The sequence below is a fragment of the Apis mellifera genome, linkage group LG9 (genome assembly GCF_003254395.2).
Source record: "Apis mellifera strain DH4 linkage group LG9, Amel_HAv3.1, whole genome shotgun sequence".
Lineage (NCBI taxonomy): Eukaryota > Metazoa > Arthropoda > Insecta > Hymenoptera > Apidae > Apis > Apis mellifera.
In genome coordinates this window covers 2,896,377-2,910,713 of record NC_037646.1, presented here as the reverse complement: position 1 = coordinate 2,910,713, position 14,337 = coordinate 2,896,377, and the positions used below count along the sequence as shown (strand labels likewise).

General features: G+C 20.2%; 1 protein-coding gene across 1 annotated transcript; it reads left to right on the top strand.

Annotated features, from left to right (window-relative positions):
• Positions 1 to 3,933: 3,933 nt before the first annotated feature.
• LOC100576220 (homeobox protein rough-like) lies at positions 3,934 to 10,752 on the top strand. Its single transcript, XM_003249249.4, has 4 exons — positions 3,934 to 4,773; positions 5,782 to 6,046; positions 9,499 to 9,733; positions 10,459 to 10,752. Exons 1-4 carry the CDS (start codon positions 4,555 to 4,557, stop codon positions 10,667 to 10,669), a joined length of 930 nt encoding a protein of 309 aa, XP_003249297.2. The 5' UTR covers positions 3,934 to 4,554; the 3' UTR covers positions 10,670 to 10,752.
• Positions 10,753 to 14,337: the final 3,585 nt, after the last annotated feature.

Below are 14,337 nucleotides of genomic sequence, written 5' to 3'. Positions count from 1 at the left end.
AAGCTGTTTAAAATTTCATATCATATGAATAACATAGCACTAATATAAATAAATTATATATATATACATTACATCGAATTATTTCGAAACATAAAATATTTTTATTGTCTTAATGTTTAGAATCGATTTCTCAAAAATGTCTCACATTATTGTATTGTTATATAATATATATAAAATGTATATATTTAAACCAATATATAATTACTGTTTTCTCAAAATTTTTAATCACTAAATATATAATCTTTGAATTTGCTTTCTATTTTTTATTTTTAAAAAATCAATTCATTTAAATTATTTCGCATATTACTATTTTTAAGACATTTTTTATTGATATTATGGATTGAATAATATTTAACTTTCTTTTTGCATTTTATGATTATAAGTATAAATTACTGTAATATTATATTAATAATTATATTCAATATCTCATTAAAATATCAATTCAAGATATTATTATTTTTTTAATGAATCCAGATATGTAAATATATGTAATAAAGCATATTACAAATTGTTTGTGATACTGTATCTGCTAAATATCTTTTTATTTAAAAAAAATTTCTACAAAATTAGATTAAATAAAATTATCTATTTAAAGACTTATTTAAAATTATTTCGTGAACTTGTTTATCAATATATAATCTATATATAATAAGAGATATCTATCATATATTTTAGCATGTAAATTTTACATCTTAATATATATTTATAAGAAATAGTGACTGAACATTTTTGGTTTTATTCATTTATGTTTATTTTAATTTTATATTTGGATATTTATAAATTCAAAATATACATATATAAAATTTAAAACAAACTTATACCATTTGTTTAATTTTCAATTTTTACAGATGATAAATACAAAAAATGAACTTAAAAATATAACTTATAAATTTTAATAATTTTAAATATATTTTAGAATATAATAATAATTTTTTTAATAATATCTATTGAATTTGTATTCCAAGAAAAATTTAATTCATTTTAATTCGTTTATATAATTATTAACGTAATAATTTATAAAAAAAATCATTAAAAAATTTTATTTATTTGCAATACATATACAAAATAAAAAATATATTCCAAGTATAAGTATTATTGCAATAAATAATGCGAATAATAATTAACTTATTATATATAATAAAAAAAAAAGTAAAACTTGTATATAATTACTTTGATTTGATCGTTTTATAATTATAGTTATCTATTAGTTCTAGATTTTAGTTAGAATTTTATTAGTTAGAATTTGTTTCTTTTATATATGATATTTGAAAATCATTTATATAAATATATTATATAAATCTTCTTTAAAAAAAAAGGAAAGGTTTTTTAAAAGATAATATTATTTCAGAAAAAATAAAGAAAAACATGTTATTCAAGAAGATATAATATAAAAACAGTATAAAAGATACCAGATATGATATTTAAGATTGTTTTATTAAATTATGAGACACAGTAACTTCAATTTTAATGGTATTATTAGTTTTATCAATTTATTTCATTAGATGTTCAAAAGTTCGATAGAAATATTTCAAATGATGTTTGAAATCAAGGCGAGAAAGAAAACGCCATTGTTAGGCAATGTTAGCCAGATCCACAATGAATAACGACCTTGTCTGTATTGCGACGATAATCTGGATTGTTTTAGATGCGTGAGAATTACCTATCAGAATAACTCGCTAGTGGAGTGGTATAATGGTAGTCCGATTTCGAGCCAATCGGAGACGAGATGGAAATCAATGTAATTATAGAAGAACCAACGAGAATTCGTTGAAGACGCGCATGCGCATATGCAGTTTCGCATCGAGCTATCTCTAATTTCCTTTGCCTGATTTCTATTGTCAACATTATGATTATTGCAAATACGATATTTTATTTGATAATTATATATAATGATTGAAATAAATATATTTATATGTAGTATTATTTCTCCAGAATTAATTACATTCAAACAAAATAATCCACACGAAATAATAAAACTAAAATATATTTCTATACTTTTATTTCTGCATTATATTGCATTATATTATTATTTATATCATTTATTTTACTATTATATTATTAATTTCATAATTTTACTTGTTGTATGATATATCTATATTTTAAATAAATTTTAAATAAAAATAGTAAATAAGAACAGAATATTATAATAATATATCAATCTTTATTTTAAAAACCATAGAATTTAAAGTTATATTTTTAATTCCTCAATTTGAATATTCTTGAAAAAGTTTAAATATTATCCATTTTGAAATATATAAATTGAAATTCGCTTCGATAATATTGTAATTAATTATGATTCTATGATTGTTATAATTAACTATAATAACAATTTCTATTATAAATTATATAAAATATAAACATTTAAAAACATTTAAATAATTATTTTATAATTAAATAAAAAATAATATAATTAAAATATATTTAATTTTAGATTCACTTTTATAAAAAGATATTTACAACAATATATAGTAAATATAATAAATTTAATTAAAATTCTTTACAAATTCTTTATAAATTTTATTACATTGATTGAATGATTATCGTTCTTTTATTATAATTAATCAATCAATTAAACAATAATTTTATTTTTATGATAAATATCGGCTAAAATTTTTATATTGCTTTAATATTGTTAATCTGTTATTAAAAAATAAAATATACTATAATATTATTTATAATACAAATATCTTCATAAAATTATTCTGAATCTCTAAATTTTTTTTCTTTTTTTACATAGAAAGAATAACATAAAAATTGATGAAACCAGTGATACGTAATTTAAAGAAAGGATAATAACAAAAATTGAAGCAATGATACGTGATAAGAATCCGTAAATCTCCCCCTAGGGGTTGAAATCTTCGATTGATGAATGAGAAAAGAATTCCTGCATAGATTGTTCAATGTGCGGTTAGCCGTGAATGTACGAGATATTGCGAGATTAATATTTCATACTTTTCAGAATCACTCATGTCTAATGAAAATGATTATTTACCAAAAATTTATTACGATAAAATCACACGTGATAACATATACAATAGTTACGACATACAATTTTAATATTTACTTTTAATTTAATTCACTTTATTCACTAAACTTTTTAAATTATACATTTCCATTTTACTTTCAACAATTGTAAAGATGGAAAATTATACAAATTATTAATACAATTGCATATTTTTTAAAAAATAAGAAGATTATATTATTTACAAAAAACGATAAATATTTATATAGCAATACTTTTTCTTACCTTTTCAATAGCATATATCTTAATTATATTAATGATATCAAAAAATTAACAAGTTGCAAGTGATCATTTATAATATTTCTTTACAATTATACATGAAATCGAATAATCAGATGATTTTCCATATAAAAAAAAAACCGTTCTTTAAATGATATTCTAAAAGACATTTTCAGTATTTTGCAAATAAATAAAAAAGTTATTCGAAAAAAGGTAAAATAATAGAATATTTGAATACATACAAGCATGATAAAAATGAAATCGTGAGAATTGTAGAAAAATACAGTAAAATCTGTACAATACAAAAAACAAACAATCTAATAGATTTATATATATATACGTACATTAACAATGAAAACATCAATATTAGAAGGAATTTAAGATATTAATGGCTTCAATCTAAAACTGTTTAACTGTCATTCATGCTCGTTAATGCGTATCTGAATTTCACGGTGCAATCGTAAATAATAAAGTCTGTTTGAAATGTTTCTCATCCACTGGCCACAAACGTCTGCAGGTGCTCTTTCGCAAAGGGGCGTTACAACGATGACAGCGAAATTATCTGAAACCGAAGGGATGGGGGTGGTACATCCACGCATAGTGGGGAACATTGATAGGGGTAGGGAGATACGAGAGAGCACCCCCGAGCATCCCTTCTCTCTATTTTCATACCTAACCATGAAGCGAGAGAATGGACGTTGGAGGCAAACTGACTCAGATACGTGTGCAACCTCGTACCGAGTCATTCAGTGGTCTACTTTGAGGTATTTTACACGCAAGTGTCGTTCCAAGTGTTCCGGCAATATCGTCCTAACTAACTTTACTCGTTCACGTGAATGATATCTGTACTTATGTACATATATGTACATACACTTGCGCGTGCGCGCAAACGTGTACTTTCACAAGTTTTCGCATAATTATTCCATTATCTTTGAACGCGTAAAGTTTGATTTCTAAACGCGTAACGTGGAAAATAGATGTGTAATTACGTGAATTTGACAAATTTGTTTGCCACGCCTAGGATAGGGAGATTCAAAGTGAGCAGGATTAAAATTTTTGGTTAAAAAGTTTTTGATTTTCTATAAAGACGAAAGAGTTTCGTGTATAAAATGGCAAATTTAACAACGTCGATCGGGTTGATGAGATATGAGAATAAAACAAAAAACTCAATGCAGAGAATAAAGATGATGATCGTTTAATACGATTTGTTTCGAAACTTTTTTTTTTTTTTCTTTTGCAATTTGGACTATACTTTTTCGTTCGTTTTATACCTCGAAGAGGTATCCATAACGGTAGAATTTGATCGAAGCTAAATGTCGACGAAAGCAGAAGGGCCATCATCTCCACGACAATTTTTTGCCCGAATTTATGGACATCTTGAAGCGAAAAAAGTTGATGGTACCGAGAAAAATGATGAGGACAGGACTGAACCGAAATCAAGTTTTGAACTTTCCTCGAATATTCTTCTTTACAATAGAAATACGTTAGATGCGGATAATTCGTGCAATTCTTCGAACGATGAAGTTATACAAGTAAGAAGTAGCTTTTCTTATTTCTTACTTGTCGTTGTTGTTGATGTTGGTCTTTTAATTCGTAGAAAGTATCAAATTTATAGTCGTTACTATTGATTTACTAATATTTTTAATAATTTTCTTTTTTTCTGTTCAAATATTTATGTGCATAATCTTGACGAAATTATTTCCAATTATTTATACTGATTTCGGAATATATGGATTGTATTATTTATCAACATTTATTTTATAATATACAATCAGTCTCAAAAGTTTCCATACATTATATATACGAAAATTATTTGCGTTAAAATAAAATTCTACGAAATTTTTTTTTTTTGAAATGACAATATAAAAAATATAAAAAAAAGTAAATAAATAAATTAGAAAATTATTTATCTTATTTCAGAAATAATTTATTTTTAAATGTTTGATTGATAATAGAAAATAAAATATAACAAGTAATGAAGTTCCTCATAACTTAATCTTATAATCAAATTATTAAAAGAAATGCGAAAAGAAATATATTTAGATCATTTAAATAAAAAAGAAATGATAGAAATAGAAATTCCAACTACAAAAGGATCAATATTTTTCTTTCAATTATATTATTATTCAAATATTATTTAATATACAAGTAAAAAATATAAAAATATAAATTATATAATAAAACAAATAAAAAATAATATATAAAATTTTTTTGAATAATTATTTGAATAACATTCGCAATTCAATTTTACGCGTTAAAAAATAAATATATAGTTTATTTTAATAAAAAAAAAACTTTTATGAAAATGTATGAAAACTTTTAATGGGTCGTTGTAAGAATCTCGCTTAAATATTTCGCTTCAAATATTTCTCTAAAGAAAATATTGATAAATTGTTAATAAAATTTATAACGATAGAATTATTGAATTCAAAAAATTATCCATTATTTTAAAATTATTTTATTAAATGAATAAAAATCTTTTTATATTTGAAAACACAAAACGAAAATTCATTGTTTTAATGTAATAACCTTATATCCAGGTAACAGGTATAAAAAAAAAGTCGTCAGAACGGGGCGGAAAACAGAATACCAATGAAACAAATACTTTAATGAACGAGAAAGAAAAGAGCTCGAATTTTTTTAATTTAAGATTGCCATTGTTTCACGAACTTCATCAATCTAGACCAGCCAATCATCCTGTATTCTTATCTCAAGTTACATATCCGTCTGCGCTTCCGCCACATTTTCATAATTTACCATATTTTTCAACTTCGGAACACCATTTGCAAGGATTTTCGGCTTTCTGTAAGTATTACTTTCTCTTTTAATTAATATCATATTTAGAATTAATATATTGGATATATATCTTGCTGTATTAAGTATATTGTGTAAATACAATAATAATCTAAATTATTCAAGTTTCTTTTTACATAAAAGATATAATAATACATTCCATGATTTGAAATTTATTTTTGAATCATTGGTACAGAATATATTATTACTCGTATGTGAAATCACAGTACGTTTCCAAATTGTGAATATTTAATTTGATATTTTGATGTGACATTTTTATAATAATTCATAACATTTAAAATTATTTTTCTTAAAATTCTAATTATTGCAATAAATCAATAATTATATATTTATTAAAAAAAAAAATACACGAACAAAATTTTATTTTCTATATTCGATTTATTTTTCCATATATAGAATTTATTCTCTTTTGACAAAAATAAAATTTTTATTTCAAGAACATAAGAAAACAGATTATTTAAATCTAATTTTATGTTTAATGTGTACAATTATCTTAAATATTTAAATATAAAGAAGTTTTTGTGATTTTAACATATGGAATTCATTTTCTTGTTCTAATTCGCGATATTCGAATTAGAGAATATTATTATAAAAAGCTATTATTATAAACACCTAAATATGTTTACATGTTATATAAATAATCTTTTTTCTATTTTTCATATTAGAATCATTTAATCAAACAAAAGTAAATCTAAAAACATTCAAAATTTAAATTATTCTTAAAAATATTATTATGTATATATAAATTAAATTGAAAATATTGATTAATTACAGGACACTTTTTATTGATTATAGCAAATCATATTTTATACACAATTACTAATTTAAACAATATAATTATGAATTTAATATTGCTTTTCAAAATATCGTGGTACACTTTCCGAATGAGAATGTCTTTAAAAGGATTATTTGCTTGTAATATTAATTACCCAAAGTTCAATATTTATATCAGCTTTCAATTCTGTAAGTGAAACGAAAAATAGACATAAACCGATATAAATATAAAATTTAACGAAATCTAAAATATATAAAAAACAAACTGTAATCAATCGAAAATTTGGATTATGAATATATTTACGATTATAAAAATATTCATATTAAATATCATTATTAATTACCATTTAATTTTTATTACATTTAATAAATATAATGCATATACAAGTATAAAAAACATAATTTATTATTAATCTATAAATAAAATAAATATCTGTACATATACAATGTAAAATGTAGAAATTTATAACATGCAACATTCAAATCAGAGAATTGCGGATCAATATCAATGTATATAACCTATGCGTTACTGGACATTGTTCAATATGTAGCTATACATAGCCTAATCGTTTGTATAAATTTACTGCATTATGTCTTGGCATATATTCTATTCAAACGAAAGGAAAATTTTACAAAATATTTAAAAATATATTTGAAGATTCTTAAATTGATAAATTTCTTCTATTGTCCTCAAAGAATATAAAAAATCAAAAATTAAGGATAAGACACACAAAATCTCTAATGTTTAAAAAATTTGGATGTCCATAAAAAATATAAAAATTTAAAATTATTTTTGCGTTATTTACCATTTTTTCGATGAAAAAATCTTGAAATACCTTCTGACATATATAATTGAGTTTACAATATGTTAAAATTTCTCCAGATTATTGACATGACAAATAGAAAATAAAGCAAAGACGGATAATCCAAATTATCCCAACTATCCTTTCAATCGAGATAGAGCGTAAAATCTGGTATAAGATTTTTTGATAAGCTATCGAATGATCTATCACCAGATAAATATGGTTTAAGGGTTCTTTTAGTATCCGCTATACCCAAATTATTTGCGTATTAAATACTTCAATTAAAACAATTTTATTTTGCATTTTGAATTTATTAATCATGTCTTTTCGTTTAAAAGACATAACTAATTATTATTATATTTATTGCTACAAATAGCTTACAATGCTTAAAATATCATATCAAAAAAATATAATAAACAATGAAGATCAAGAAAGCTAAAAATTAAAGAATTATTTTCGAAAAAATGAAACGTATGATTTTTTAAAAATTTGACATCTTTTAAAAATAAAAAACGAAAAACCTAAATTTTAAAACTTGATTTGACTTTCTCAGACTGAATTAAATGACAAACTACACAATTTTACTGACTTCACAATTTGATTAAATACACGTATACACTATAATGTCAAAATTTATTGCTATGTATTATTATTATTGAAAATTTGACAACAATAAACAAAAATGTTTTCTCTTTCAATTTTCATACGTTTCTTAAAATCGATATAATTTGTCGCTAATGTATATAGATATACATATTTAAACATTTTATTCAGTTCCTGAAGCTTTTCACTGATAAGTGTTATTACAGCAACATGTACAATATAACACAATACAGGTATACGCACACGTTTGAATGGATTTATTCCGCTTCGCTACCTCGTACCGATGTTGTGATGAGATTACTGGACGCAGTTGGCCGCATTTCAATGTGAAATATACCTTGCTATATTTCTGCAAACCCAGTGTTACTCGCCTGCCCCTTAAGCCGTTGTCACGGCAAGGCAGTCCCGAATCACTATCGTGTTAAATGAAAAACAAAAAATAAAAAATAAAAAAATAAAAAAATAAATAAAAACGAAAAGGGAAAATTTAAATGAAGATACAATAATCTGTGAAAATACTGAAATATAATAAAGTAAGATTTTAAAAGCTTTAATCTCATTTTTTTATATTTGTATCAAGAAATATTTTATGAAAAGATTATTTTATAAGGAATCTATAAATAAAGAAGAAATAGATAATGAAATTTAAATAAATTGATAAAAAAGGATACGAATATTAGAGTAAAAGGAAGAAATCGAAATTTTACCATATTCTTAAAAAATAAACTATAGAAATACTTTAAAAAGTGTCACAAAAATATAATTACTTAATTATCTTATCATTTTTATTGAAATAAACAATATTATATATTGTATAATAATAATAACATATTTATTATATTTCTTGACGTATAATACATCTAATAATAAGACAGATTTTATTCTCAATATAGAGCGCAATAATATTAAATTTTTATTATATTTTAATTTAATATATAATAGTCTTTTTAATAGTCTTTTTATAAAATATATAAACATTATACATGTATAAACATATTTTGTAACTATACATGGATGGTTGTAAAATATATTTGTAAATTTTTTTATTCTTCCATCTAGAATTTTAATTCATCAACAAAACATAAGACTTCGAATTTAAAAAGTTTCAAAATAAAAATTATTTTAAATATTAAAATATGAATATTATGTTATTTATTATAATTTGCAATTGAAAAATCAAAATTTTTACTCCGAGCATAAAATACATTGTAAAATAGATATATTTCAAAATATTATTAATATTATCTTGTTTACATTGAACAGTAGCTCGCAAGAGAAGAAAAGAAGGAAGACCGCGAAGGCAAAGAACAACTTTTAGTGGTGAACAAACATTAAGATTGGAAGTTGAATACCGTAGAGGAGAATATATTTCTAGAGGACGAAGATTTGAACTTGCCACATCTTTACACCTTACAGAAACCCAGATTAAAATTTGGTTTCAAAATCGACGGGCCAAAGACAAAAGAATAGAGAAGGCACAACTTGATCAATATTATCGGTAATTTAACATGCACTATCAAATTATTATTTAATTCATTTAATTGTATTATTACATTATATTAAATCATAAATTAAAATAAGTATTTACACAATTTTATTTTTTTTAAATTTAGATATATTTAAAGAAATATAATATATTTTATATTCCCTTCTTTTCTACCATCTTATATTTTATGCGACAAAAATATAGCATTTTATAAATATAATTTTTTAATTATTCTTACAAAATTAATATATCTCTTTAATTTTAAATGAATTAAAAACGATATTTCTTAATTTGTAAAAGATATTTCAAAAACTAATATAATATCTAAAAACAATGAAAAACTTATTTGATTTTATTAACGAGATGTAGTATATTTTATATTTTGCCATTTTATTACTGAATAGTTGCTCAAAATGATTAATTTGCATTTCAATGCTTTCATTCTAATATTATAAATGTAATTTTTGATATTTTTTTTAATTATAATATTTACTAGATTCTTTAGGACAGCCTGATTTGCTACATTTCAATCTATTATTATTCTGTTATTAGAAAAAAAAACTTTCTATTTCAAATATAAGAAATATCCAATTAAGATTGGACATTAAGTGTAATAAAAAGAAAAAATGTAATAAATAGATTATATAATTAAGATTATATAAATAGTATAAAAAAAAAATATATATATATAATATAATCAATATAAATAAATATATTAGAAATATTACATGTTCCAGGAATTTTGCCATTTCTAATGGAATGATAAATTTGCCAATTTATGGTAGAAACGGATTCTGTGAATTTTGTTTTTATAAAAAGACATTTGGATCTACAACTAATCATTCATGTGCTTCAATGAATTCTGTTACCGGAACTTTTACAAAACAACAATGTAATAAAGGTGAAAATGATATAGATAACACATCAAATATACTATTTTCTGCTTGAAATTTGTTAAACATTTGGAATAAGATTCATTATATTTTATTATAACCATTTGTATCTGTTTTATCATGTATATTCAATATTAAATTTTTTAATATTAAATTTGCTAATTATTAGAAAAGAATTGTAAAAAGACTAATGACAAAGATTTATGAAAACAGAAAATTTAAAAAATAACAATTTTAAATGACAATTACGTAAACTTGATAAATATATATATATATAATTGAAATATAAGTAAATATATAATAATAAAAAGTGTATAATAAAAATGCTGTAACAAATGTAAATATATATTTACTTATATTTAAGTATAATATACCAATTCAAATAATCCTTAAATATGCATTAAAAAACTCATTAAAACATGAAGTTTTTATATATTGGCAGCATATATTGCTACATATTACTAAATTATAATGTAATTGTAATTTCTGATAATAAATAATATTAAAATAGAAAAAAAAATATTAAATTTATTATTTTCCTTTAAACCAATAAAATTAAAACTTTTTCTACATAAAATAACATTTGATATTATTGAGAAAATGATCATAAAATAAAGATTATTAATTATTAAATTATATTATCTGAATTTTTACAGTAATAAATAGATTTAATAATAATTAATACTTTTTTATATATATTTTTAAGACTTCAAAGTTCCATTACCGATTTAGTATAAATTAAAATATTTATAGCGGTTATAATTGATTAAATTTTCAAATGAAATATAAGAAAAAATATTTTATTATTATTTTAAATTATAATTATTAAACGATATGTATATTTTGTATTCACAAAATATTATCTTTACATAATATAAAGATTTTTATTTATTCTTATATAATACAAAGATGAATAAAAATATCCAATTATTAAAATGCATTATTATATATTACACATATAACATTATATTATATTATTCTAATGAAATAAAAATATACATAGATGAAAATTAAACAAATAAAATTTATCTTAAATAAAAAATTTACTTTTACAATTATTTAATTTTTATATAAAAATAATATTTTTAAATAATTTCAGTTACATTGCAGAAATTCTAGAAATTACAACTTATTATAATATATCTTGTAAAATATTTTCAATTTCTTATATTATGCACTATTTAAGATCAATCAATATAACCGATTTTATTGTATACGTTACATTTTGTTTAAACAATCCCATAAAGATCTAAAAATATATTATCAAAATAGGATGAATAATTTGAAATTTTGAAATTAAAAAAATTATATAAATTGAATTATAAAATAAAATAAAATATATATAATAATACTTGTAATAATAATGTGATAATTAATTGATTTTGATTTTTGAATTATTTATTTTCCAAAAATTATTTATTTAAAAAATTATTAGGTAAAATTTTTAATTTTTAAGCAAAAATAAATGCTCGTATTTAAGAATTATTATTTATTCAACATAATGTTTACAATAATAATTTCAAAAATAATTTACATATCGAAATTGACAAGAATTTAAAGCTTAATAGATTAATAGATTATGTTATTATTTCAATTCAAGTGATAATTTACACATGATAATACACACAATCATACATAAATTTTCATATACTCACACAAAATACAAATGTACAATATACATAGAAAATTACGAATCCAAGCATATCAGAGAATTAATACATTCGCAAGATATAAAATCGTTTTGTAGGTTATAATTAATTATTATTTAAAATTATATAAAATTATATTTTTTTTTGTTTTTAAAGCATTTTTTCTTTATTGTTATTTATTACATACATTATAACTATAAAAAATTTAAAGTTTGAAAACGTCCATAAAAATGTTATGTATTGATTAAATTCCTTGCTTAAAAATCTAGTGAAATTTTTTCATATATATTTATAACAATAAATTAGAAATTGATAATTATTTTTATAATTTCTTTATTTTGAACAGCTGCGAACGTACTAATTTAAAATAAATTTAAAGGATATATGTGAGAAATGACAACCATATATTGAAAAAGAGTTTATTACATTTTTTTTTAAATATATTCAAAATTACATTTGCTGAAAATTAATGTAAATAATTAGCTTCTTATAATACATAATAGTTTTTAAACATATATTATTTAATATTTGCATTTCAGAATCAGAATTAATGAACACATATGGCTATAACAATGCTAAATAAAATTTATTATTTATTTTCAGGACTTACTTATTTATTTTATCTCTTAAATATATTATTTCAGATTTAAAAACATTATTGCTATATATATAATTATTATTTTCAAAATAAAATAAATTATATATTTTTACAAAATAAAACTTTTTTTAATTTAATTATATTTTAAATATACTATTTAATAATTAAATAGTTTTTTAATCTTAAACATAAAATAATATAAAACTAATATTTTGTAAAATATAATAAAGAATATAGATTATAGAATAAAATATAGATTGATAAAAACAAAATAAAAAACGATAATACTAAATATATGAAATATTAAAATTAAATAAACTTACAAACAATATTTAACGTTTTCATCTTAATAATAAAAAAATAAATCTATTTTTTTTTATAGCAGCTTTCTAAATATATTTATATATTTCTTTGTAGTACTAATTTTCATAAATTATATTTTTTATTAATTTCTATTCTTCATTAAAATAAATATTTTAATATATTCTTATTTATATAATGTTTAATTTTTTAATAAATTTTTTCTTTTTATAAAAATATATATGTAAACTTGAAACTTACTAGTTGTTGATCCACGATACATTTTCTTTGTACTTTTAATTTAGACTAGTTAATATTAAATTATAAAAAATATATATATAAGAAGTATTTTTTACATTTGAAATTAATAAATAAATCGTTTTTAATAATTTCATATTATATAAGGTTTTTATAAAATTGTGATATAATCAAAAAGAAAATAAATAAATCAAAAAATTTAATATTATTTAATATAATTTATAATTTTTTTTATATAAAGCTTCATTTTTTAAAAAATTAAAAATTCATCGAATAAGAATAAGTTAAACTACTTTATAAAGAATATAGAGATCAATAATATACTAGTTTGTCTTTTATGATTTTTATCAAAAAAAACTGATTACAAACAATTTATAAATAAAATATATAAATTATATATACATACTTTACAACAATAAATATATAAGTATATAATAAACTATCATCAACTTAATATCTTATCGATTATATTCAATAATAATGATATAAATATAAAGATAAAAAACTACTAACTAATTTTGATAAATATCTTATAAATTATTGGCAATTTATCATAGATATCATTAATTTTAGATTTTCTTTAATTTTTTTAATTTATTTAAAAAAATTTAACATTGAACAGGAATTTTTAAAAAGACAATTGCATTTTGAAATCTCTTCTCAAATAATTCGAGATCAATTTATTTTCTACTTGATAATAAATTTAATTATCTGGATTAGTAAAGCATATTATTAAAAAATATACTTATTCATCCAATAAAAGTTAATTTTTCAATATAATAGAATTTTACCATGACTTATCAAGATAAATCGAAAAAATTATGAAAAATTTATTAAAACAATAACAGAGAACAAAACAATAACTTCGATATTAGATTCATTAGATCTTATTTTTTTATTTATGAAATAAAGAAAAAA